The sequence below is a fragment of the Phaseolus vulgaris genome, chromosome 11 (genome assembly GCF_000499845.2).
Source record: "Phaseolus vulgaris cultivar G19833 chromosome 11, P. vulgaris v2.0, whole genome shotgun sequence".
Classification (NCBI taxonomy): domain Eukaryota; kingdom Viridiplantae; phylum Streptophyta; class Magnoliopsida; order Fabales; family Fabaceae; genus Phaseolus; species Phaseolus vulgaris.
The window spans coordinates 3,526,956-3,554,738 of NC_023749.2; the positions used below are offsets into that span (position 1 = coordinate 3,526,956).

General features: G+C 28.4%; 2 protein-coding genes and 1 long non-coding RNA gene across 13 annotated transcripts; 2 read left to right on the forward strand and 1 right to left on the reverse strand.

Annotated features, from left to right (window-relative positions):
* Window positions 1–727: 727 nt before the first annotated feature.
* Window positions 728–8,533, reverse strand: LOC137826144 (kinesin-like protein KIN-7E). 8 transcript variants are annotated; one of them, XM_068632119.1, is made up of 16 exons: window positions 8,302–8,468; window positions 7,923–8,186; window positions 6,770–7,060; window positions 6,138–6,227; window positions 5,953–6,053; window positions 5,712–5,825; window positions 5,541–5,622; window positions 5,394–5,461; window positions 5,241–5,306; window positions 5,028–5,152; window positions 4,173–4,512; window positions 3,550–3,651; window positions 3,311–3,446; window positions 2,583–3,190; window positions 1,802–2,106; window positions 728–1,469 (listed from the first exon to the last, which is right to left on the reverse strand). In XM_068632119.1, exons 3-16 carry the CDS (start codon window positions 6,987–6,989, stop codon window positions 1,148–1,150), a joined length of 2,679 nt encoding a protein of 892 aa, XP_068488220.1. In that variant the 5' UTR covers window positions 6,990–7,060; window positions 7,923–8,186; window positions 8,302–8,468; the 3' UTR covers window positions 728–1,147. The 8 variants fall into 8 exon arrangements, with proteins under 8 accessions (XP_068488220.1, XP_068488514.1, XP_068488443.1 ...); XM_068632413.1 differs by having other exon boundaries at window positions 2,583–3,187; window positions 8,302–8,466; XM_068632342.1 differs by lacking the exon at window positions 7,923–8,186 and having other exon boundaries at window positions 2,583–3,187; window positions 8,302–8,533.
* On the forward strand, window positions 8,376–8,918 carry LOC137826610 (uncharacterized). Its single transcript, XR_011083547.1, has 2 exons — window positions 8,376–8,505; window positions 8,602–8,918. It is a non-coding gene; the product is annotated as an uncharacterized lncRNA (long non-coding RNA).
* A 14,678-nt stretch (window positions 8,919–23,596) lies between these two features.
* Window positions 23,597–26,350, forward strand: LOC137811028 (B-box zinc finger protein 18-like). 4 transcript variants are annotated; one of them, XM_068612599.1, is made up of 6 exons: window positions 23,597–24,021; window positions 25,087–25,183; window positions 25,281–25,396; window positions 25,495–25,737; window positions 25,906–26,000; window positions 26,115–26,350. In XM_068612599.1, the coding sequence occupies exons 1-5, from the start codon at window positions 23,929–23,931 to the stop codon at window positions 25,996–25,998; spliced, it is 642 nt and encodes a 213-aa protein (XP_068468700.1). In that variant the 5' UTR covers window positions 23,597–23,928; the 3' UTR covers window positions 25,999–26,000; window positions 26,115–26,350. The 4 variants fall into 4 exon arrangements, with proteins under 4 accessions (XP_068468700.1, XP_068468691.1, XP_068468682.1 ...); XM_068612590.1 differs by having other exon boundaries at window positions 23,826–24,021; window positions 25,087–25,192; window positions 25,912–26,000; XM_068612581.1 differs by having other exon boundaries at window positions 23,833–24,021; window positions 25,087–25,192.
* Window positions 26,351–27,783: the final 1,433 nt, after the last annotated feature.

Here is a 27,783-nt window from a genome sequence, read left to right on the forward strand (position 1 = left end):
AGCTGAATACCGTGCTGTTGCAGCTCTTCTTACTGAAGTTATATGGACTCAGTCTCTTTTATCAGAATTACGTATTCCCTTTCTCACACTGAAGTTGTACTCTGATAATCTTGGTGCTGTCCTTCTAAGTGCCAATCCTGTCATGCACTCAAAGACAAAACATTTTGAGTTGGACCTACATTTTATTCGTGACCACATCTGCAAGGGCAACATTACTCTTCTTCATCTGCTTGCACGCTTCCAAGTCGCGGACCCTCTCACCAAACCAGTATCTGGAACTATGTTTCTTAATGTCAGGGATAAACTCATGGTGGTTCCTAATCCAGCCATGAGTTTAACGGGGGGTGTTAACCAGAGGGATATATCCCCTCCTTAACCTTTGTATATAAAGTAGATTCTATACCTTTAATAAGATTGATTGAGTTACATTTTATATCTTCTCTCTCTAGCTCCTCTACCCTGTGCCTAATAATCACACAGAACATGTTTCTTCGAAATTCACACCTTTCTCATTATATAAACAATCTTCAAGATTGTTAATAGAAGCTGCATCTATTCTATGTAGCAATTATCACAAAATAGATTATTATACCAGCTATAAACCTTGAAAATCCGGCAACTACTACTTTACCATAAATAAGATTATTAGGCTTCGCGTAGGTCACTATAAAGTGATAGAAATAAAAATAAAAGTAGTTCAACAATAAAACTTCAGCAACCAGAGAAATTAAAAACACAACATATCCATAACAGTTGTGTAAAATAATCTATACTGATCTACTCTGCCTCGTGGCACAATTCAATTGTCTCAGTGTAATATACAAAAGTACATATGACTGACTACCTTCAAAGTGAGGGAGAGAAATTAAAGTAGTTCACAATGAAATAAACTTGCACCAAGGAATTAAGGTTAAGAAAAGAAGAGAAAAATGTCAACTCGTTAAATGATACACCAAAACCATAAAAAAAGACAAGACAACCGCCCAAAGTGGCTTAATCAATAACTCACACATCTTATCTAAATGAAGATGCAATCCTCACGTTTCTATGGTTGAAAGAATGCAAAACAAGTTGAAGAGTGTGATCAATCAGAAACACTGATAAAATGTCTTTAACACTGTACACGGGCGGAGCAAAAATGAAAGGACTATAAAAGTGATGCTGAGCTATTTTTCCATGAATAAGATGATCTCCGCCCTGTGATTTGGGGTGTGAAGCTAAGCCCAAACATCTCCTTGAGGGCCTTGCCCCTCTCCCAAAACCTCACTAACTTGGCAACTATCGTAGCACTTTGCATTACGTGGTTCGTATCATTTTCGCTCCACAAACGGTTCACTAGTTGCAGTCTCCTGCGCTTTGAATCCAATGAAATGCCCCACTCCTCGTACAGCCTTATTCTCTCCTTATCGGAAAGCCTCCTGTGCATAAGCTTCACAAGCATTCCTCTTTCTCGCCGAAGTGCTTTCACGCTGTATCCCCAACCAAGCGCATACATGAAATGAAATACACTAGTTTATAAATTAACCACCATGGTGCAACGAAAAGCAATAAATCAAATAAACCATAAGTGAATCAAATCAACAAAACAGACAACAGTTTTTTGCAGGGTATGATGAGTCTTTATATGTGGATAAATAGTCATGATCTATTTCTTAACATTAATTCAGTGTCACAGTGTTCCATGTAGAAAAAATTTCGTTGGTGGTAGTATTGGCCAATATGCCCATTTGGATTCCAAATAATAATATAATATACAAGAAACTGAAATACATGCAGAAGTGACAGAAAGAGAGAACAGAACCTTGAAGCTAGTGTGATTGTCTGACTATCTCTCACAGACTGGTTTCCATCAGAAAATGTTTCTTTCAGGAAGGATAGTCTTCTAAGTTCTACCTCCATGTAAATGGAATCTGTTGGATCACCCCTGAACAAAAGAAAGAAGTAGGTCCTGTGGGTCAATGGTACACAGCATGATTGCCACAGTTCAATTATCTCTTTTTGCTGTCTACTGAATTGCAGAGACCAGTCTAAAGGAGTTCCAGATGTCTCCAACATTGGATCCACACCTGCGTCTTTCACGTTCCTCTTTCTTCCTGCCTCATGGTCCTACAATTCAGGAAAGCATAATTTTTTTAAAAGCATCGAGATTAAAATAATGACCTTCCAAATGGAAAGTTCTATGAAATTATGAACAGCAGTAGCACATATAATTTGTAGCATATAGATATAATTATGTTAACTCATTATCCATGTTGTTAGTATTAATATTCAAGTCTTGATACGGTGGAAGCAGGAGTTTCTCCTACCATTTTGCTAGTGAAAAATAAGAATTTCATGCATTAAATGACAGATAAGAAAATTCCTAGAGTAAGGTTTTCCTACTTAAGAACCTATAATTGCCATAAACACTACAATCTAACAATCATATATTTGTACAGAAAAAAATGATCAGTTTATCTGATGTCTGCATGAATGTGATCAGTGATCAATATTGCATAAATAGTAAACAGTCTCCTGTACTTAGAAAGAGAAAATGAAAAGACGGTAATACTTTAAAAATAGCTGAAACGAATTATTCTCACCTGACCATCAAAAAGCTGTTTTTCATATTCTTGTTTGACCATTTCTTTCATCCCAGTAACAAAAGTCTGGATGCTAGCAATATCCTCATCAGCAGATGTTCTAATGCTGCTCGCTCTAAGATCATCCACAGAAAGACTTCCCATGGAAGACTGAGAACCATTCCTTAACAATTTTATGGAACCATCATAATTCAACTGAGGAAACTTTCTCCGCAAACCATCTGGCCTACCAGGGAATCCTTTATCATATCCATTGGCTGGAGTCCTCTGTATTACTCCCACTGACTCCGGAGAACCAGTCATGTGATATTCCGTACAACTCCAGCTTCTTGTTAATTTACGATTCCTATAATTTGACACATTTTCTGACATGACCAGCGGAGATTGTTCATCAGGAGAAGGACATATAAGAGAATCAATGGTTGACTGTACATCATGCAGTCTCCGCTCCAGCAGTGTTGAATTTTCTTGGATCTGGCTGTCGCCAGTATCTTCACTCAAATGTGAAGATATTTCCTGGCCTGTTCCACTTTCCACTCCAGATATTGGTGAAGTTAACTCTCCAATGTCAACACATCGAACTTCCTTGCAGTAATCTTCAGTGTCTTCTGTACAAGCAAAATTAGCTAACAAATGTATAATGACTGAATCTGATGCAGTTCCAGCAAAGAATATGATCTTTATTATCAAATTATTTACACTACAGGCATAGATATGCAAGGACCTACCTTCAGGATTACTTCCACTATCTCCATCAATATAATGAGGGTTGTTGAACTCTCTGTGTGTATTAGGATGATGAGGACCACAAATGCTCGATGACTCTGATACTGAACAATCATCTTCCCATATATCTTCCCCTTCCTGCAGATTAAGATTGATGATTAATAATGCTAGACTGATCAAATACAAGCCCAATTTAAAGATACGACATCAAACATGTAAAAAATTATGAAATATAAACTACTTTTCCAGATATCTGCTCCTTTCCGACCATGCGCAGCAAATCTTCAACCCTTGATTGAGCAAGGTCACGTTGCTTAGTTAGCTCCCTAATCTCCTTCTCCATCTGAATGTGAAATTCATATTATGAACATGTAAGGAGTAAAGAAAACAGACATTTATATATATATATATATAGCATGAATCTGTCTGGAAAATCTATCATTTAACATTAATACAACTATATCTAAGATATCAAATTTTATCCCAAAAAATAAGGCTATTAACCTATATAAAATGACTACATTCAAGTGTTTCCAGGGAGAATGTGACACGTGTTGAACACTGTCTCTAACCGCCAATAAAATATAAATAACAGTAACATATATTAAAGAAAACCCCTGCTCCATCAAAAAATATAAAAAAGAAACTAAGGCCAACAAATCCATTTGAGATCTAGTCTAACACTTAACAATCCTTCTTATAGATAGTATACATAAATTCACAGGGGCAGTATTGGTCACTAACACAAGTATCCAGAAAAGAGAGATTACCACACAAGACATGTCACAATCAATACAAACATGCTGATAAAAAAAATCAATACAAACATTATAGCACAAGAGTTCAAACAGTAAATTATACAACCTTCTCTATTTGGAGATCTTTCTTTCTCAACAATGTTGCATAATCACAATTGGAGGTAACAGGAGCACCAGGAGTTTTCAACTCACTCTCTAATCTAGCCACCTCTTTCTGCAAATGCTTGACCAAGGCCTTATCAGACATCACAACATTAACCTGTGCTTTAGTGGTCACTTCTTTTGCACAACAAGCAAAAAGAAGTGTGTTTCTGGTTTGCTCAACATGACTTCGTGCAGGGCTCAAAGTGCAAATGATAGCCGTCCTAGCATTTCCACCCAAGCAAGGCTGAAGTATACGTGTCAACTTGGAATCTCTGTAATTGATGTGTCCATGTCTCCCATTACTGTATTCATTCACATCAAGTCAATGGATTTATTAAACAGGTATAGGTAGCTCCAGCATTAAAGTTTTCAACATACAGAAAATTTCTAGTGTAAAGTAAAGATATCTCCAATTAGCCACAGGGTACATAATAAACAGTGTAAAGATTTCTCTCACAGTTTCTTGACGATGGATGAAATAAACATCATATTAACTAGATTTCATCTTTCTAACTTAAGATTTCATATATATAAAAATTAACTAAAGAGGCTACCCTAGTTCTTTATATGTAAAAACGCCATCCTACTATGACATTATAATAGTCTCATTTGAGCTAGTCAGTTTCATGCATATAGAAAACCAAGCAACCTTATAGCCAGGAGATTATAAAGAAAAACTAGAATAATATGATTAAGCAATAATAAAATTAAAAGACATGTCTTGTGAAATTAAATAAAATTGATGTGGATTTTTCTAACTACATTAGAAACGGCATAAATAAGGAAGACACCATAAACTGAGGAGTGAGTAGACAACCTAAGCTTGCGAATAACTGTTCCAAGAGTAAGTAAACTCCGGTTTATATGGCACCCTTCTTTTAGTCTCATCCCAGCTGATGATGCCTGAGATGCACGCTCACTCCCCGCCAAATCAACAAAATTCTGCAGAGAAACAAAAAGAAATTAAATAATTATAAAATATTTCATAATGCCCACAATAGGAAGGGGATTTTAAAGAAAGTAAACATACCACACCAGCTACTAGGGTGGCCGAGTTGCCTTTGCCTAGGAATTCCCTGGCAGAACTTTCCATTGTCTGAAATGTTGCAACTCCGTTAATGGAAATCTATCAGTAAAAAATACTAAGCACAATATTTTAAGCATGCAAGGGGAAGGCACATACCAATCTGATAATTTGGTGAGATCTAGAACTCTTTTCATTTAGGTATGTCTCTCCCACCTGTCTCTGAGCTGCAAGAATAAAGTAAACAATACAATAATACCTACTACTGACTAAACTGTAACAAGAAAACTATGCAAAGACCTTTACCTTCACTGAAGGCTATAAGCTCTTTTAAATGCCCCCAGTCTCGTAGTGTCTCCTCTGTGAGTTTCTCTAAAATGGGTCCTCTCTGATATGAAAATAATGAATCATTAATAAAATAACAGTTGATTATGCAATCTTTATTATTAAACTTTTATCCAATAAAGAGGCATTCACCTCTGGATCATCACGTAGCCTAAGTGGACTGTTGTCAGTACTGAGGAGGTCTCGAACAATTTCATTGTAAATTTCAATTGCTGAGAACTTCAATATAAATGCTCTTTCTTCATGCTAAAAAAGTTAATTACCGTGTCAACAGCACTTAGTAATAATATTTATTATAAATAAGGGCTCTGGTGAAGAAAGATAGCCAAGAGCTAAACAAGCATATACATATATATAATAGTAGTCTAGTTACCCTCTTTATATAGTCAAAAATATCAGCAACAGCGTATTCGGTTATTCCAACCATCGTATATGTCTTTCCACTACTTGTTTGCCCGTATGCAAAAATACTTGCTGAAAGAATATATAGATATACCTATATTAATCAAAGTGGGCAATGAGTACAAGAAAATAGCCATCGTGACAGTATTTACTCACAGTTAATTCCACCAACAACTGAAAGAGCAACTTCTTTGGCTCCTTCCTCATATACCTGCCTTGTGGCACAATCACCCCGAAATACTTTGTCTATCACCAATGATAAAAAAAAAAAGTTTAGAGACACTCCGCCAATAATCAATGGGTCTCCGGTTCAATGTCTTTATTAAAAATAAAACTTTGAAACGCTTTATCATACAACAAAACGAAGCAAAATGCAATTTTAAGCGTAATAACAATAGATTTAAAAAATAAAGTTTAAAGAAAAGTGGGATTGACACTTAGCAAGTTGTGCTAATTCATCCACCAAATGTTTGCATAAAAAATAATTATTTTCTAAAGTTAGACCACGTAAATTAGGAAAAAAGTGCATTGCCGCGGCAGTGAGTCAAGGAAATGCAATCCTAAACTAATCGAAATGTAAAAATAATAACTAAACGTCATTCTTCAGATAAGGGAAAGAGATCCGTGTAGCGTTTAGGACTATATATTTACCAAATCTAACCCACGTTAAGTCCTCAATACTTTGTTAGTGTCAAGTATAAACCTGAAACTGAATAACTCAGTTTCAATGGCAATAAAAATTCCAAATAATAAAGCAACATCTAGATTAAAAGCAGGCATTTGCTTACCAAATGTGTAGGCACTTGGAAATGTGGATCCCTCACGCAGTGTGTTCCGATACAAGATGGTAGTATCATTAATGCATTCCCAGTCTGCTGATTCATTAGCGGCAATCTCCTTCTCATTCAGAGGCCTCAGCCTTATTGACACAAGAATCTTCTCTTCGCGGCCACTCACTCCTTGCATCTTCTCCCATTTCAGCAGCTCTTCTCCAGCGATAGCTCCCATGTCTCGCTTACTCAATGTTTCCTCCGACCCAATTAACAAGCTAATCAGACCTCAGAAAAAGCCCATGACTCCTAAAAGTGGACAAGTGGGGTGGGTGATTATTAAAGTTATTCTTCATTTCCCAAGATGCAAGCATTTAAAAGAAAAGAACCGAGTTTAAAAAAAGAATAACTAAGCCCTTAACTAAATGCAAGAAGATAATCACAATTCATAATCATGAAATGACCAAACTCAGAAAAGATGGTAACCGTCAATTTCGGCTGATAAATAAAACACTCGTTAACAGCAATAGCGAGCTAACTATTGATTATATTTATATCCAACCAACGAAAGAAAGACCGACACAATACAGAATGCTAATTAATTACGCTTTAATCATCAATAAACTACCAGCGGTTGGCAACATATCACGACCTAAAAGACTTCTGTTTAAAGAGAGATGATCAATCATGGTTTTTAGCTTAGTCCGATTAAAGGACATACGGGTCTTTTACTTTTATTCTTTGGTACTAAGCTTCATATGGAGAGAAGAATAAAGAAGAAGGAGCGAGGGAAAAGAAAAAAGGGCTGGCTGGGGCCAAACAAAGCATAAAAAGTGAGGTTCCCTTTTTTATTAATCCTTCCTTCAACAATAAACCAATTGCAATGTAACAATAGAAAACTTTGAACAGCAGCGACCCCGATAACGCTTGAGAACGAAGTAACAGAGTTTTACATAATAATAAATATGAAATTGACCCTGAATTGGTAGTTATGCACAGCACGACACACAACACTAGTCCCCAACCAACAGAATAACAGGGCCATCCCTTTCAGTTTTTTTCACCCTTTCTCTTTATTTTCACTTCTGGCCAATTAACAAAAGCATCACAAACACTCACTCTCTCGCTCATTCTCATACACATCATTTTTTGCAAACCAAGGGATTTTCACCTCTCAACTTCCCCGTCCTTTTCGCCACACTGTATCAACGATAACCTGATTCACTGCACAACGTAGCTTATTTACGAATCTGCAACCTCTACTATTTTTTGGAGCTGCTTTATCTGTGATCACAATTCAGAAATACTACGATACGAACCGAAATATAAACAATTTATCATCTCCGCTTCCATCAAACAAATGCCACGATCATTCACAACAAAACGCTCCAAATCACCTCGAGTGGACCTTTTGGAAGTTAGCAAGTATATTATTCTTCCTTAGCCGGCACAAGCCACAACGCAGCGTTAATCACCATCAGATTTTGTTAAAACAGGGAAAAATAACACAGAGCAAGAATAGTAATAAAGAAGAAGAAGAAGAAACATACTCGGTGCAGAATAGAACAGTGTGAATCCGTAACGACTTCACTCTACGAAATCACGAACCGCGATCTGAAACAGAACACAATGCGAGTTAGAGAGAGCATTCGGTTGCTTCCTCTCTCTCTCTCTCTCTCTCTCTCTCTCTCAGAGTCTGAAGCTCACACGCATCCTTGTTGAGAATGGACCAGAGGGCGCGTAAATCTGATGCGGTGTCAATTTCTTCCATCTCTCGTTTTTTTTTTTTTTTCTTCTCATTTTTTAATTTGACTTTTCATGTTTGTTTTTGCTTACACTCGGTGTGGTAGGAGAGAAGTCAAATGACGATTGTGCCCCTGCTTTTTGCTTATGAATTCCTATCCTCAGTCACGTGTGGAGGGGCATTTGGGGTATTTAAGAGTGAGGGTGTGAGCAGTTGTGACCCAGACGCCGCCAAGGCACGTGCAGAGTGTGGAGAAAGCGGTTGCAGTTCTACCCACTAGCGTTAATGTCTTAATGATGTGTTTGAGAAACCGTCCACACGGATAAAGATCCATTGCCGAGAATCCACACGTTTGGAAGTTTGTGTCTAACGGTCACTACAGTCAATAATAAATAAACTAATGTAGCACTTGCTAGTTTATTTATGAATGTGTTTTTCTATTTTATTTGTCACTCTGTTTAATTATAACAATAATAAATTTTTTTATCACCTCAAATTGGCCTTTAAAACTTTGGAACAAAATAATATACTTCAATTATTTCTTTCAATTAATAATATACTATACTATATCACATATTTATTTAAATAAACTATTATATTAAATATTTATTTAAATAGTATATTATATTAAACAATTACTCAAATAGCATAGTTTGTTGTAACAGATACAAATTTTTTTACTTCGAATTTAAAGAAAATAATAAAAAATATTTTATATAATTTAAATTATTGCTTTGTGAATAATAAATACGATAATTAAAATATTTTTTAATGTAATATTTATTTTATAAATAATTATTTAAAGAAGAAGAATTATTTATAAAATTATTTTTTGTATAAAGAACACTATTCACTAATTTTTTATCTATATTTTTGTTATCTAAATATTTTATTAATTTTGTGTATAATTAAAAAAATTAAATTGTATAAATAAAAAATTTGAAATTTGAACTAGAATATTTTTAATATAGGATATTTTACATTTACATTTACTCTGTGTTTTATTTATAAATAAATAGTTATTAATATTACATTTATTGGATTGAATACAAAACTAAATAATTACTTTTCTAAATATTTGATTTTTTAACAAGTTAAATTTTAATTTAAATGTAAACTATATTTTCACTCAAACAAGTCAATTTTTGTTCACAACAATTTTTTGTCAAGTTAAAAATGTCTCTCTTTTTTTCATTCTCTCTCTTTACTGGTTATATGTGAATCTTCATTATAATGTAAAGTGAATGTTAATATTTAGATTTAATTGATTTATGATTTTGTTTAAATGGTATGAATCTATGGTCACATGTATGAGATAACATGTAAACTATTATTTGATTTGTGTATTAAATATTGACATGTAATAAAATTCTCATTGTTTCATTAATCATTTAAGTCACATAAAATAAAATATCAGGTGGTGAGAAGTTGATGGATAATTCTTGTAATAAACCTACTCTGATACATTATTTGTAGTTTTGTTTGTAAATCTAAGTACTAACTTCTATAAGATGGTAGTCTTTGGTGAAACATACTTAATACGAATCTTTCAAAAAATATCGGTCAATATTTCGCTTGTTGAATATATTTTATGTGCATTTTTATAATTTTTGATATATTATTGTATGATAGAATTGAATTATTTTTTATTTTCTAATCACAGTGTTTCATTTATATATACTTTTTTGAGTTAAAAAAAATATTTTTATAACTTATCATTACATATATTCTTTTGTATTGTGATATGCAATAATTATATTATCTACGAGCATATATGTAAACAATTATTCATTTAAGTAGCTATAACTTAACATGTAGAGATTAAAATAACTATTAATGTCAATTTTGATTTTATTAAAAAATATGTGGGATAAATACGAATTTAAAGACAATTGTTTTGAAAAAGCAATAAAGTTATCGTAATATTATTGATAAAAGTGAAAATGAAAGGTAAGGTAGGTTGATTACATTTTCAAAGCACACATCGATGAAAGTGATTATATAAAAGAATTACCAATAGAATTAACTTAAGTTAAAAGATATTTAAGACATTTGATAAAAAATCACATCAGCAACCAAATATTTGAAAAAGTAAAAAAGAACAAATAAAGTATTAGATAGATGTCAACATTAAGAATATTTAGACAATACATCATTTATAAGTTATAAATTAAAATCGTCAATTTAATATAAAAATCTAACATATAACATAGTTATAATTAGTAATTCTTGAGGAATGTCTACAAGTAGAAATACGTAAATATGTATTCAATAATGTGAAAAACATATTTACACAAACACACGTTACTTTTAATGCCCAACTATGACTAGTAAAAAAAAGTAGTTAATGTGCGTTTTATTACCATTTAGTTTTTCCACACATTCTTTTATTTACGTTGTTTATTTTTCATTTTATATTAGCCTTCATGATCATTTAAAGTTATTTACTTTATTTTTTTCAATAAAAAAATTATGTTCTCTTTAGTTTCTTAAACTGTTACTAATTCTGATTAATGATGTAGTACGATTTTTTTTTATCTTCGATAGTGGATGCAGATGATTATCTGCAAAAGATATTTTGATTCTAAGCTAACATTCAAAATGAAACAGATGAATGTAATAAATATTATTTAATGCATACATTTATCTTGATTTGTGTGTCTATTTATAGAGTTGTGATAAATTTGACTCAAAATCAATATAGGTTATTATAGGTTATTGGATTAACCTTTAGATTTAGATGTTAATAATTTTGTGTTAAGGTATATTTGTGAGATCTATGAGGGATCTATGAAAATTACGTCACCTAAGATATTTAGTCAATGATTTTAATCGAGACACCATTGAAATTCATTCGGTAGAATTTTCCCTCTAGTTACTTTTATTTTATTTTAGGTATTTTAGACTTGTGGTTATTTATATTTCAAACCATTTTACAATTTTTCAATCTATATAATTCTCTTGTATTCATTTTCACATCACTTTAAATTATATTTCTTTATAATTATTGTTCTTCAAATTAAGTTAATTCATTCTATATTCGTCATTCGGTTCAATCTCAATTAAAACTTTTGTTTCAATCTATGTCTCTATAAAAGGATACATTTCGTTATAAATGCTTTTGATCTTATTTTCAACTAGAATGTTACCCTTTATTCAATTAAAATATTTTTATCATTTTTCAAAATATACCACCATACAATTCCAAACCAAATATAATTATACAAGCTTTAAAGTATTAAAAAATGTAATAACTTCTCAATTTTTATCTTTTCAGAGTAATTTTAAATCTATATTTTTTTACATATAAAAAAGTTGACACACGCTCTTCTCTACTTTCTAAAAAATATTGCATAAACACAAAAAATCAATGAAAAAGGTTAATTTGTTTTAATCAATATGATAAGATTTTGATAATCATAAGTATAAGTGTTAATTGTCACAGTAATGGATTAAATACTAAAATTAATTATATTCCTCTGAATTTATAAACTTTTGTTAATATAAACAAAGGAAAATTTCGGTCATAACACAATGTATATTTTCACAAAAAACACATATACTAATTTCTCAATAATTAATGATAAAAAAGTATTTATTTATACTGTATTTTTTTCTTTAAATTGAGTGGTAATAGAGTATTAATTGTATTATATTCTATTCTATGTCACTCACGTACAAATTAACATACCAAAGCAATCATTTAAAAAATTATTAAATACAAATTAATTTTAGAAAAAAAATAAATAGTTGTTACAAGGATTAAATTAAAAACATTTTAGAAATTAAAAATATTATTAATTTTTATTATTATAAATAATTTCTAAATTTATATTTAGTAACTATTAACTAACAATATTATAAATTTGATAGTTAATTAAATACTAATTTAACTAATATAATAATTAATTATTTTTACTTGTGTTTATTTTCTTTTTATATTTTTTACATAAAATTCTATCATCCACTTTTCACATCATGACATTACCTAATAAAGCAGTGGCAGGTGCAAATTAGATTTATGGTTGTGTTTGTTTATCTATCTTCCAACATTAAAGCTAAATTTTATTGGACTCACGATAATCAGAAAAAAATAAAATAACACATTCTCTCTCGTCTTCATTTCGAATTCATATTTTAATTTCCATTTTGTAGTAACACGTCTCAGTTATTGGTTTGTACCATAAACAGTGATAAAATCTTCCACACATTTTCTTCGCATAAGACTAATTCATATAAAATATTGTATATTTATAGATAATTCGATAATAATTACATAATAATAAATATTTTTTATGATATATTTTCAATGATTCTAATTGTATCTGTGTGGATGTCAAAGGAGTAATATTGATCCACGTCGATACACAATGGTTATCGTGCTTCGAGCTGTCCAATTTTTCAAGTCTGTCTTCCTTCTTGCGTGCGTTCGTCCGGTCGGCGGGTACCTATGATTGCACTCCGACTCTCAAGTTAGTGTTAGTGTTTAGTTAGATTTCCCTGATAGTATCCAAACGTACATTTTATCCTTTCAAAAATTCCTTTAGTAGGACATTAACTGTGTGGGCCAAGTAATCGATTGCTAGAAACATGCCTAGTGGTCTTTGATGCTGGTGACTTCCTAATATTAAGGAAGTACTCTACGAAATGCCTTTAACTCAGGAAGTTACAACAATTTATTTTCTACATGTAACCATGTTTACTTATTTATTTATTTAATGTGCGCATGTCCGGTACCGACCAGTACACTAATACTATTTTAAAAAATACATTTAAACATAACATTGTATAAACTGAAATTTAACATATTATGTAAACAAATTTATATATTATATAAACTGAAATTATATATAATAAGTTTTTAGTTAAAACTCATGGAATCTCTTTATTTAACATTGTATTGATTAGCATGTAGAAAATCAGACCTTGATTACAGGAAATTTGAATTACGCGTGAATGTGTAGAATCTTACAAAGTCAATGGTGATCATTGCCATTTTCTCTCTCTCTAAGGACTGCTTCAAACCTTCATAATTTTCTTCGTTTCGTGTTTGGAACTAACAACATTATTAAGCACAGGAAAACGATGCCCCTTTCTGAAAAAGACATTAATCATATATAATTACAAACAGTACACTTATATTTTCATTTTGAATCTTGGACTTACATTGATCATTCATGTGTCCTTTTCGTGTTTTTCTATGTGTAGGTTTTGTTAGTCCCTTCACAAATCAATGAAAATTGGAAAATATGCCGTTAGCAGTTAAGTTAATTATTATTATGACTTGGGTTGCAAGTTTAGAGTTTACGTATGAATGATAGGAACAATTTATTAAAAAAAGTACATCTATAAATAACTTTGGCTTTGGCTTTATGTATAATAATAATTGATTTGTTTTTTTTATAAGATTATAAGATAATAAAAAAAAATCAATCAAAGTATTAATATGAACTTTAAACTTAACTCAATCTCATAAAATCAATTTATAAGATGATATTTGTATTCAGTTATATATTATAAAATGTCTTAATTTCTCTAATTAATGTAAGATCTCATGATGTATTCATTTAAATTGTATGATTTTTTGCGTTAGATGTTTTTTTACTGGATTAGTTATGAGAGTTCTATATAGGTATACATGAGAGTAAGTTTAGTGAGTGAGATTATGGTTGAGTTCATGTATAAGAGTTGATCACCCCTAAAGTGGTTCATATTTATTATTTTTTGTTGTAAATAAAATAAACTATTAACTATTGTTAGAATGTGTGTTTTATGATATTTTTTTTTCATGAGCAATCTTCACTCCTTTTATTTGGGTTCATTTGATTGATCTTCAATTCCATCCGCAAATTAAGTCCACCTTCCACACAGTGACAAGGAGACCACAACTACATTTGATTAAACTTGAAAAGTGATTCTCAAAGAATTCAATATTGTATGACTTAACATTATCAATTAAGCTACAATTATTAAATGGCATTATATAAGATCCAATCAAAAGCAACTTAAAAACTTGTGGGTTAAAGCTTTTAGGGAGAGGAAGAAAAAAAAATGAGGTCTTTAATGAATTGATGGAGCATAATAACATTGCAAAGTGGCAACAAAAGAAGAAAAAGGAGACTGCAAAAGATTGGTACGGTAAGAGTCAAAGACAACTCTTCTATTTTGGTTTTGGGTTGCACGCGTTTCTATGATTTTATGGGCCCTTTGTGTTTCATGTAATCTCAACAATTTAATTAGGGTAAATTCTCCCTTTTAGTTCCATACTTTTTTTGAATAATCTTCATACCTTTTTTAATTTACCCTTATGAGTGTGGTAAGAAAGGTAATGTTTTATTTTTCATTTTATTTGTAAGAGATAGTGGTTGTTTATGGTAATTGATGATGAACAAATATGATTAGAGTAAGTTTTCTGATGATTTTATTAATAATTGTTATTTTTTAAAAGTCACAAAATCTAAAAGAAATCTAAAAGAAGAGAAAATCAACTAGATTCAAAACTAAAAAAAAGTTATTTTCACAATGAACGTTAAATATAATAAATATTTTTATCAATCTTTTTACACATTCAAATAATGAAATTCTTCTCTTAAATAGTATGACGCGAAATAAGGTATAACTGGAATATAATATATAATGCTAATGAACTTGAAATTATTTTTAAAAAATAAGTTATATTTTATTTAGAATTATTTAAAAATTCTCTCCTTATTTAAAAAAAAAAGTCACGAACTAAAAAAAAAAATCACAATGAAAAAAAAATTAGACTAGTGAAAATATAAAAAATAATCAAAATTTTATAAAAAGAATAAAATTATATAGTCACGAACTGTAAAAAAGTACTAATTTATGCCTAATCTTAAATTAACAATAAATCGAGAAGTAACAGCTTTCACATGAGCACATGCAAAAAAAAAGTGGTAACAGAGTGAAGGAGAACAAAACTTAGATTAAAGTGGAAAGAGAATGGCTTTAATAAAGAGTGCTTGCATGTGTTTTTGTTCATGTTTTTGTCAGATGCAGGCTTTTCTCTTGCATTATCAAAACGTTGCAACATTTCCCAGTTTTCCCCTCTTTTCTTTCAGATCTTCGAATCAATCTCAGGCTTTGGAGTAAAGTGACGCATATATAACACCTTCATAGCTGTTTTATTTAATAAAGAAAAAACGAAATAAAGGCTAATCATAAATGATGATTAATTAAACCTACTTATAAATGATGATTAGTTTAATCTGAGCTTAACTTTACTCCTTTTATTTTTTAACCCTCACTTATTTTTTTTTCTATAATTTAAAATTATATAATATGTAGTTATATATTCTATAACAACTTTAAAATGAAGAAAAATGATACTTTGACAATTTTAAAAATTATATAAGATTCTTGATGTGATAAATTTATATATAAATATATATAATAAATGATAGATTTGTAATTAAATTATATGAAAAAGATATTAAAATAATAGTACTGAGGTTGTAATTTGGTTGTATAAAAATTATGAGTTGTCAATATATCATTACCCTAAAAATAAAAATCACCAAATTTCCCCTTAGATATGGTATTTCTTTCTCTCTTTCCATATCTCCTAACTTCTCTTTTCTTAATTTCCTTTTCCAATTTTCATCTATTTTACAATTTGATCGGATCATGTTTTAGTTGAAGAGTTAAGGAACATTTCTACTTGATCAGATTTTTAAACAAAGTTATTTTTGTTATAAAGATATTTTATTATCTATTTTTCTTTAAAATTATAATTTTTTAAAAAACTCTAAATTTGTATAAAAATATGTTAGACATATACTGTAATAGTTAGATGTATACCTGGAGTGTTACATATTTTTGTTTTAAATTATGCAATTTGAACTAAATTGTTTGATAATATTTTATATCACATAATCATGTTCTTTATTTAATCCATGATTCTTTCATATTATGTCACATGAAATCATATTCTAAATTACATAATATCTTTTTGATTACTTAATCCATAATTACGTTATGAATTAAGTAATTTAAAATTTTTAAATTAGGTAACATACACTACATTCCGGATATACGGAGGTGAAGGAATAAAAAACACAAAGGGTTATTTGTAAGCCCATCTACAAGTGTTTTTGGGCCAGAGTTACTTTTAATTATACTCTTAACAAAAAGACTATTTCTTCCTGCACCTCCATAACTTCTCTTCTCATGCACCTTCATAAGTTAGTCAAAAGACTATTTTATTCTTAAAAAAATACATTTTAAATTTTACAATCTGGAAATGTATTTTTTTCTATTTACCCATATTGTAAAATTTATAAGGTATTTTAAGATGTGAATTTTTTTTCCAAATTTTATATATATATATATTTATTTATTTATTTTAATAAAATACATTATAAATTACAAAATTTATAAGATATTACCGAATTTATAAATATATTAGGTACTATACCATCTATTACAATCTATTAATTTAATATATATTTTAATTGTACAATTCGATAAAAAGAAAAAAAAAACACCAACACAGAAACGGTTAAATATTATAAAATTTATCTCAACTATTCACCACCACCAACTACGAGAAGCACTTTTCACTAAAATAAAAACCATAACATTTATCCAAAAAGTTATATAATTGGAATTTAAAAAAATATATAAAAATACAGGTAGAAGGTATGAAGTGCAGGGACAATTTGCCAGTAAAAATATCAACCCAAAAGAAACATCAAGTTTTTTTTTTCTACATTGACAAAATCAAATTAAAATTCTAAACTTCACATAAACCCTATGCCATTGTGTCCATCATAATTAGTTAAAGACATGCAAAGCTAAAGTATGTATTCCAACCATTATAAAGAATGGAAATGAAACCTAAATCAAATAAGAAAAGGATAAACACATGACAGTGAACATGTTTTGGTATTTTTGTTTATCATTTTATTCTCTTTTTTCAAATATACCCAATTGTTGAAAGCATTAATGGAAAAAAGTAGTAATTAAAAAAGAGGGAATAATTGTTTGTGAACTTTTGGGAAAACATTACCATGTTGCTTCCTTTAATTCTTGTTTATGATTTTTATGATTCTAGTTTTTCCGCGATTTAAATTTTCATAATTTACAAAAATCACACTTGTTTCTATTCTTACTTTTTATATAAAAATAAAAAATAAAAAATTCTTATATTATAATACTAAATTGTTTTTTTATTTTTATCCAAATTGTTGGATATCTCACTTCGACTAAAGATGAAAACAATTCATTGTATATAAGTGGGTGCAAACTTCAACCTCATGAGTCGGTTTTATGGGATTGAGTTAGGTTTAAAGTTCATTTCTTAATATGGTATTAGAGCCATTTTCGAGTTTATCCTAATAAGTATTTATTAGACTTATCAGGTCACTCCCTATCGGACCGTTATCGAACCACCCATAATATGTTATCCCACGCACGAATTGCTATTACTCTTAACGTGAGAGGTGTGTTGGAGATCCCACACAAATATTTATAATATGAATAAAAATTAAATTAAAAATATATATATCAAAATTATAATTTAACCTTTATAACAAATAAAAATGAAGTAACTTATTTTATAAACTAAAAAATAGATAAAAAATATGACAAGTAAAAAAATTTATGACCATAGAGAATGTAGAAAAGTAAAGGTGCAGAAGTATGAAGCATGTGATTCGATTTGGTGGTGCTTTTAATGATGTACACAATCTTAAGCCACATTTTTGTGGTTTTGCTTCACTTCATTTTCCACTTTCTTTACTCTGCAAAATAGTGTGGCTATGAATAGATGAACAATTGCTTTCATATTAGTCACCTTTGAATCTTTGTGGTTCCAACATCTTCTACCATCTACTTTTTATTTTCCATTTTGTCCACTTTATAAATGGGAAAAAACTTAGTTCTCAATGCTTGCCACTTGTTTGGAAAATCTTTATTTAGATGAAAACAATTGTTTGGTTGTTGGTGTTTATTTTAAATGATTAGGTTAAAGTACTTACAAATTTAAGTCAAAGTTTCAAACTAAAAAGTTTTTTTTTTCACACAACAAAAATAAAACTTGAAGTTGGAATATAATGAAAAAGTTTATATGGTTGTAATAATGGTTTTAAATTTGAGTTATGTAAATTTCTAGGCTGTTTTATATGGTGCACATTGTCATTAAATCTTACCAAAACTAATTTGACATTTAATAGAAAATATTTTAGGTTTAATATTAACTCATAAATTTAAATATTATTAATTATTTAAAAAAAATTGAATGTTTTTTATTATTTGTCTATTTAATATATCATTCTCTCTAATTTTACTATTACCGAGATTATGTTACTATTACTTTTAGTTTTATTTTCTTTATTGGTCCATTCACATTTCTCTTTCCAACATTCGTCAATTTGTCAATCGATTTATTTATTTTATAGAAAAAAATAATGAAAAAGTTGATCATGAAGTTTGAGATAAATAAAAAGGAAATAAACAAGTTGACGAGTTAAAGATGAAAAAAAAATTAATAATCAAGTAAGTTTATTAATGATAAGATCAAATGAGGATATTTGGACAAAATTAAAAAAAAAAACACTTAATAAAACAAAATTAGAAACTTAATTGAAAATATGAAGTATTTAAAACTTAATTAAATTAATATTTTATTATAAAACATATAACTAAAAATTAGTTTTTAACTATATTATTAATATGAAATATTTACTTATCTTATTTAAGTCAGATAAAAAACTTATTAATAAATTAAATTAATTTAAATTTGTATTTTAGTTATGCTTGATAATATAATTTGTAAAAGTAGTTCTATCAAAACATAAATGATTGGACTCTTAATTTTATCATTTAGATTATTTAACATTACAGATTACACAAAATCCAGTGCTTGTTTCTCAAGAAAGTTACGTGATGTTTTACAGATTAATTTAATCATATACTTTACATTATTTTACATAACATTGTTTTAATTAGGTACTTTTTTTTCACAATTTAAAATCATTTTGGTTTATGATTACTCATATTTTTCGTGAAAAAAATACGATAAGTTGACTAATTTATGATTTATTCATAAATAATCTTTTCATTAATATAATAGTCTTCAATATAGTTTGTTCTTATAATTCTTTATTAATAAGTATAGTTTATCTATGCATTATTTTTGTTAATATATGAGTTTTGGTATAGTCTCTCCATATATATATATATATATTTTAATAATATTTTCATGTGATGACAAATAATTGTTGTTACTTTAGGTGTAAACCTAACTAAGATATCAACTAGCATAATAATATCTAACATAAAAGTTTTTTATAAAAATAAAATAAAAAATAGGTACCTTTTTAATATATATATATATATATATATATATATATATATATATAAATTATGTAATAATAGATGGTGATTGATATTTGAAGTGTGAATTAAAATGTTAAATTTCATAATAATACCTAATATAATTTTTTTTTATTGAAATAAAAAAAAATATGAGAAAAAACAGTTAAGTGATTCAATCCCGAAAGTATTTTAAGTGATATTTTTTAAAAAGTATCATAATCATAAGTATTTTTTTTAAATAATTACATATGCATTATCATTGACCGTTTAAACTGAGATTTTGATATTGATCCACATGCTTAGTAATAATTTAAGTAGTTCAAACAGATATTTAAAACCAAATAAATGTATTAAAAGAATAAAGTTTTTGATCCTATATCACGATATCGTGATTAGCACTAAGTAAAAGTATCTGTCCATTGTTTTAAATATTGTTGGTGAAAAATTAATAAAAGAAACAAATTTACATATATTTTAACAAAATTTAAAGTTAAATTAATTTTAAAAAAAATTATAATAGTAAATTAAATATTAATTTTAAATATATCTAAATAAAAAATAAAATTACAGGCAACCTGAGCAGAGAATCAGAGTGGGCTGGGTATAGCAGACCTGGTTTATGGCTGTTAGTTTTGCATGTATAATTAATTTGAGGAAAATCTGATATTAAAAAAGTATGAAAATAGCTTTTATATAAAATTTTTATTATAGTATTATGCACAGTTAAATCAAGTATGTAATAATATAAAACATAATCTAAAGGTAAATAAAATTTTCATTATAAATATGCATTTCTTAAAAATATGTACTAAAATATTAGTTGCAGTGACTTGAAATATAATTTAAATCCAAATTTATTGAAATATTTTTTTTACATTATATATCTATCTATATATATAGAGAGAGAAAGATTAACTTTTTTTTTTCTACTTACTTAATTTTCAAATTTAGTTAAGTTGAAACTTTAATTTCTTCAACCGTAAAATCATAATTAGTTTTGTACAAATTGAGCTTAAAAATATATATTATAATTTATATTTTTACTATATTTCCTAACATGAATGTATACATTTTTTTTTAATGTATATAATGAGTTCCTTTTATTATCATTGAGAATTTATGTATTCGCCTTCTCTTAAGCATAATATGTTTATTTTATTTTTTTTATAATAAATATATTTTAGAAATATTGATCAAGTAAATTATCTTTATATAATAAGATAAGGTTGTAAGTAAATAATTTTAACAAAAGTGTTTTTTTTTCTATTGTAATCACATGCAAAAATATTAATAACAAAATATTTATCTTAATAAAAAAAAATCCTGATTCATAATTGTCTTTCAAATATTAAAGAAGACCGTTTCCAATATCATGTTTTGTAATGACGATAATAATACTTAGAATAATAAACTTCACCTCTTACGTCAAATTTTCCCACATAATTGACCATATATTGTTGTTTCTATAATAAAAACAAAAAAATAGATTAAAAATATCTATTTTGGGTGAAGATGGAAAGAGAACTGATACAACTAAAATTGTAGTGTAAAAAAAAAATATTTGAAATAAAAAACATAATATTCAATCATAATGGGAAATATAAATATTATTGTAAAAGTACAATATAATTATTTCTTATTTATTTATTTATGATACTTAACTTCGTAATTGTTTATTGAAGGAAACATAGATTAACCAAAGAAGTTATCCATAATTATTTTGAGACAAAACTATATAACAATAACATTGCAATCAAAATTTACATTTACATCTGATAAAAGTAAATATAATATTAGTTAATAGGACAGCTATCACAGAGTATTTGTAACTACAAATTTTTACAAACATTTGAATACTTTATTGATTATATTGTTTATTACTATTAAAATTACTTTAAAAATTTCAATTATTTATTATACAACATGTGTGAATTCACTATACAATAATGAATAATTTATTTGTTCAATATGTTCCAATTTCAACATATTACATTATGCCAAATAATTATGGACAAAAATTTAAATAATAATTCATACTATTACACACACATTTTATAGTGTATTTTTTTTTACAAGTGATTACTTTAATTATTGTTATTATTATTAAAATTCAAATATAATACATACTTCTACTAATTTTATTATATGGTATAGAAACTATTTTTATTAGTAAACATTAATTTTTTTTTCTAAAAAGTCTTATGCAAGGATAAAAATACAGCTTTGTACAAATTTCCATTAAAAATATTTATTATAATCTATATTATTATATATGAGGTTGGTACATTTCTCTTAAATAGAATGTATGTATCAGAATCATGTATTGGACACTGATATTCGTAGGATAAAGTGTCTAATTCAAAAAATATTTGTTGAATTTTTAATAATTATAGTACGGTTCTAATATAATTTTTAAAAAAATACATTAATTTTAAAAAAAATTGAATTTATTGTATAAATTTTTGTTATAATTATAAAAATAAGAAACAAATATTCTTGAATATCAATCAATAAATTGCAAAAGTATTTCTTTGAGTGACATTGTTTAAGAAACAATCCAATATTGGTAAAAAAATTCAATCGATTAAAAATAACAATAACACTAATGAATAGAAATATAATTCACATATGCATTGAAATCAATAGACTTAAATTAAAAGAAGATGAATAAAAATATGATTTATGTAAATATTAATAAAAAAATAACTACAACAAGTTTTAATTAAAAAGAAATTTTGGTCAGCATTTAAAACCCGAGTGAAATTTGTCCCTAACAAATCATCCTTTAAAAATTCTTTATCTAAACTTACTATTTACACTATCTTCCAAACACAGTTATAAGCACTAAATAGTAATTAAAGTTTGTATGATGATTATTGATATGATTATAGTTAACATTAATTTATAAAAGATAATCTTAAAAGTTATGAAACATGTAATTTAAGATGAACTCAATTAGAATAATAGATGTTATAAAGTTAATATAGTAATATCTAATAATATGCTGATGCGCGATAAGTTTAATTATTATTACAATAATTTTCAAACTTTATAATTGAAATTATTTTTGGATTTTTTAATTGTGTAAAAACATATTCATATTATAGAAAATTAATATATTTCTAAATGCAACTCTTTTTATAAACGATAAAAACAAACAAATAATTATTTAAAATAGAATAAATTAAACACACAATATTCTTTTAATCCATAGAAAAATTTCAACACACCTTAAATAATTGATTGATATAGATAATAATGTTCAATATAAAATATAATGTTATTCTCGTTTATCTCATTAATTAAAGTTAATTACGTATTTAGTCTTTGGTCAAAAAAGTTGAGTATCTACAAAAAATATCTTGATATGGTAGGCAAAAATAATATATACTTTTCAATTGATACCTTTGTTGGTGTGTGTATTTATATGATTATAGTGGATCTTCGATGTTGAATATGAATTAAGGTGAGTTATCGGATTAACTTTGGAGTTATGATAATATTTCCTATTATGATTATGTTAATCCTAATGGATAAAGAGACGTCGAGTCTTTATTAACCCTGTGAATCACATAGTTATCTTAATCAATAATTCTTAATATAGTTAGTATAGGAGGGTACATATAATAATAAATTTATGCATTTAACTATTTTTTGTTGTTGTATTTTATGTGTATTGACATGTGATTAGTGGAGATGTCACCACAACTAACGTTAACAAATTTTAGTTTTAAGAATAATCTACTTATTCATGGCTTGTTTGGAGGATTTTCTTATAAGATTTTTTAGAATAGAAAATTAAAAATTAAAATGATTTCATACATAAATCATTTGAATATTCTCCTTCTAATAGTAGATAAATTGATTTTAAAGAAAAAGTTAATTATTTTTTCGTATACTTTTTTTTTCTAATGCTTAGTTTGGTTTGAAGTATTTTTGAGCTCCGACGTGGTTGTATTGCGTAAGTGATTTTCAGCTTATTAATAGAATTGTTAAGTAAGCCGTTTTGAAATTAAGAGGAAGTAAAGTTTTGAGGAATTGAAGAAGAATCGAAGAAGAAGGGTCAAAGAGCATAGAAATAGAATAGATAATGCGAACCCTTTGCGACGTTTGCGAGAGCGCCGCTGCCATTCTCTTCTGCGCCGCCGATGAGGCTGCTCTCTGCTTTGCTTGTGACCAAAAGGTTCCTTCTTTCTTTCCTTTCTCTTTCAATTCTATTCTTAGCAATTTCCAATTTCATCCATAAATTAACAAATACATACAAAACAATTCTTTACTCTTTGCCCTTACTGCAAGTATTAATAATCTGTGTTCAAAGGAGCCGAAATTCGCTTCAATGTTGTTTCACTTTGATTTTGATGTTTGGTCCTGAGATTGCTTCAGCTTTCATATGCAAAGTAATGCATTTCCCATGAGTTTGGGCCTTAATTTTGAACCTCTTTTGGTTTCAGTTTTCATCCTATGTATGTTGGTCTTTCTTTCAATGCTCTTTTATTCATATTATTTTCTCAGTTTTTCACCTTGTTTTTAATTTGCATTTACTGCCATTTTAGACACTGTTTGTTGTTGATGTCATTTCTACCTCCTTCCGTACCACACACCCTTGTTTAGATGAATATCACCATTAGTACATGTGAGAAAAGAAAGTAAAGAGGAGATCTCGTGTAAGCTAAAATCTCCGTATACAGTTATAAAAACTTTTTCATTTAGCTTCTGTATAAGCTCAAGTCTATAAGTTGAATTTAGCTTGAAGAATTTAATTCATTTGTCATTTTTTTTGTGAGTGTTTGTGAATTTTTTTTATCTAAACAGGGTTTATATCTTTTTAAGATGTGTTTTTGCATCATTGGATCTGAAATGCCTTTGAATTATTATCTCATAGAATCTTAATGTGGAGATTGATTCACTTAGCAAAAGAGGTAGCATTAGGACAACCGAGTTGGAGTTGCGACTCACTTGAAACTGGAACAATACTAACTTAATGAGTAGTTAAGCAATCTAATGGAATTATATTTTGCCCCGCATGTTTTCTTCGAATATCTTTTTATGTCGAGTGAGGCATCCTACCTGTGAATTTCATATTTTTTCTTAGATGGTGCAATAATTACTATGACCCAATTATTTATGCCTTTTGTCAAACGTTTCTGTTAACAACATTCATATATAATTTAATGAAAGTACTACACACTACATTTGCATGCAATTTTTTTCTGACAGCATGTGTTTGTGGTTTGCATTGGAGGTACAGATCCATATGTGTAACAAACTTGCTAGTAGACACATTCGGGTTGGCCTTGCTGACCCCACTGATGTTCCACGCTGTGACATATGTGAAAATGCGCCTGGTACTGAGGGTATTCATATCTTTTTTGCAAGATTGTGCATTCTAAACTATACAGAAGTTGAATCTTTCTCCCATGTCATGGAAATTTGTATGTGTAGCTTTCTTTTACTGTGAGATAGATGGTAGTTCGCTGTGTCTGCAATGTGATATGATTGTGCATGTTGGTGGTAAAAGAACTCACGAAAGATATCTTCTATTGAGGCAAAGAGCTGAGGTATGTTTTAGGATGTTGTAAAGAATTATCAATCTTCCTAGCTTCTGAATAGATCATTTTGAAGTTTATATATCTTGCTTTTGGCCTTTTTATGGCAGTTTCCAGGAGATAAACCTGCCCAAATGGAAGAACTAGGGCTGCAACCTCTGGATCAAAATGAATTTAGGAGGGATGAAGGTCAGTCCCTCAAGCTAAAAACAAGAGACAGTCAGCAGAATCACAGTATCTTACCTGTTCCAAGACAAGAAAATAATATTGATGGCCATAGAAAAATGGATAAAAAGTTAATTGATCTCAACACCAGGCCATTGCGGCTAAATGGACCAACACCAAACAACCAGGTGATTGTTTTTTCCTTTTCTACGTGGACTTGAGTTATTTGATTGAGGGTTGTTTTATAATATGCATTTCATTACCCTTGAATTTAACTAGTTTTCTTAAACGCGCAGAAACAAAAAAGTTGTGACACTTATTTACTTGTCGAATTAACGTATAATCTAATTCTTAAGGAACAGGGTATGGATATTTTAAGAGGCAATAATCATGAATTTGCAAGTGTGCCACCAGTTGAATCCTACAAACAAGGGGCTGAGAAACAATAAAGGTACAACACATGAGATGGGCTGAGGCAGTTACAGAAATATAATGTTTACTCAATTTTCTTTTACACTGTTGACCTTGTTTCTGTCTGCTTAAAGTTTGACTTGTTTGGCTGCAGACCAAATTAATGAGGGAACATAGTTACTTTCATATGAATGAGCTGCATTATGGAGGTAGCTTAAAGTCGATGGTATATACTAAGTTTTCTTAAAGCAGCTTATGTTAACATCCTTAACTTTTGGTTTCTTAAACTTAGTCTGACCTCAGAGGAACTGTTGGTCATATATATTCATGATATTTAATTACATGTCTGCATATTATATATGATTAAATTAAACCCTCAAATTGTTTAAATCTGCTGATTTCAGTTTCTGTACTATGTTAAAAGGGACTGTATGCTAATGCATTGGTTGAAGTAAAGACTTATTATGGCTTCTTTATTAAAATACCAAAGGGGGGGAGGATTGGGGAAGAGTTGTATGATGATGATGGGGTGGTTGTATTGGTACCTATCTGGTTTAACGTTTGGAGCACCAACCACAGTTATAAAAAGGAGTTTAAAGCAACATTATTCTTCATTTATGAAAACCATAATATTTCATTACTATGGTGAAAATACTTCAGAGAAAAAAAGTGGGATGATAAATAAGATTTGACTAATATAAAAGGAAAATAGAAGGAAATAATAATAATAATAATATACTTTAACAACCTAAGAAGATGATTGTTTCAACCACAATCTCAAGGACAAACAAAAACATTGAATTTGTTTTTTTTGTTTGTTTAATAGCACCTCTTTTATGTTGTAGTTACTTTTCATGGGTTATGTTTTATGACCCTTATATTTTTTTTCTAGTTATAAAATAGATATGTTTTTCTCTGTTTTCAATAAAATGACATTTACCTTTTCTATAATTGTAAAATAGACTTTCAACTCTATTGTGATTTTAGTAAATGACATTAATTTTTCTTATATTTTTATTAAAATAATGCTTGACTCTGTTATTTATTTTAAAATAATTCATTTACTCAAACTTAAATACAAATTATAAAAACTAAAAAAATAAAGTTTTCAAATATAAAGTTAGATAAATTTTGTTAAACAAAAGATTGGATTTCACCCCGTTCTGGTTGTCTTTCTAAAAGACCCAGCTAAAATTGATCCACTTCTACCACAGTTTCTTGGACTGACCCAACTTGTATTTTATAAGTTGTTGAGAGCAAAAGTAACTATTTTTTTTGACAAGGGGATTTCATCCTGCACTCCCATGATTTCTACCTGCACTCCCATACTTTCAAAAATATCAATATGATATATTTTGAGTTGTATTACGATCCAGAGTACAAAATTTATATTTCAGACTACAATTCAAAATACAAAATATGTAATTAGAAATACAAACTTTGTATTTTGTATTATTCAATCTAAAATACAAATTCTAAAATATAAAATTTGTTGGAATGTATTATATTTTAAATTATACAATCTAAAATTTTGTATTTCAAATTACATATTTTAATATAAAAAATTACAAATTTTAACTTCTGAATTCTATACTTTTTTTTTTTAATTTCATAAAAATACTAAAGAATAATCTGGATACTATGGAAGTAAAGACTGAAACATAGTCGAGCAGGCTGAAAGTGCAGGAAGAATTTTACTTTTGAGAACTCTGCACCTAAGTAACTGTTGAGCTTTGTATTAATAATTTTTTTACTAAAGGTGCACTCCAATAATTTTAAAAATATCAAAATTATTTATTTTGAATGGTAAAATATACTATACA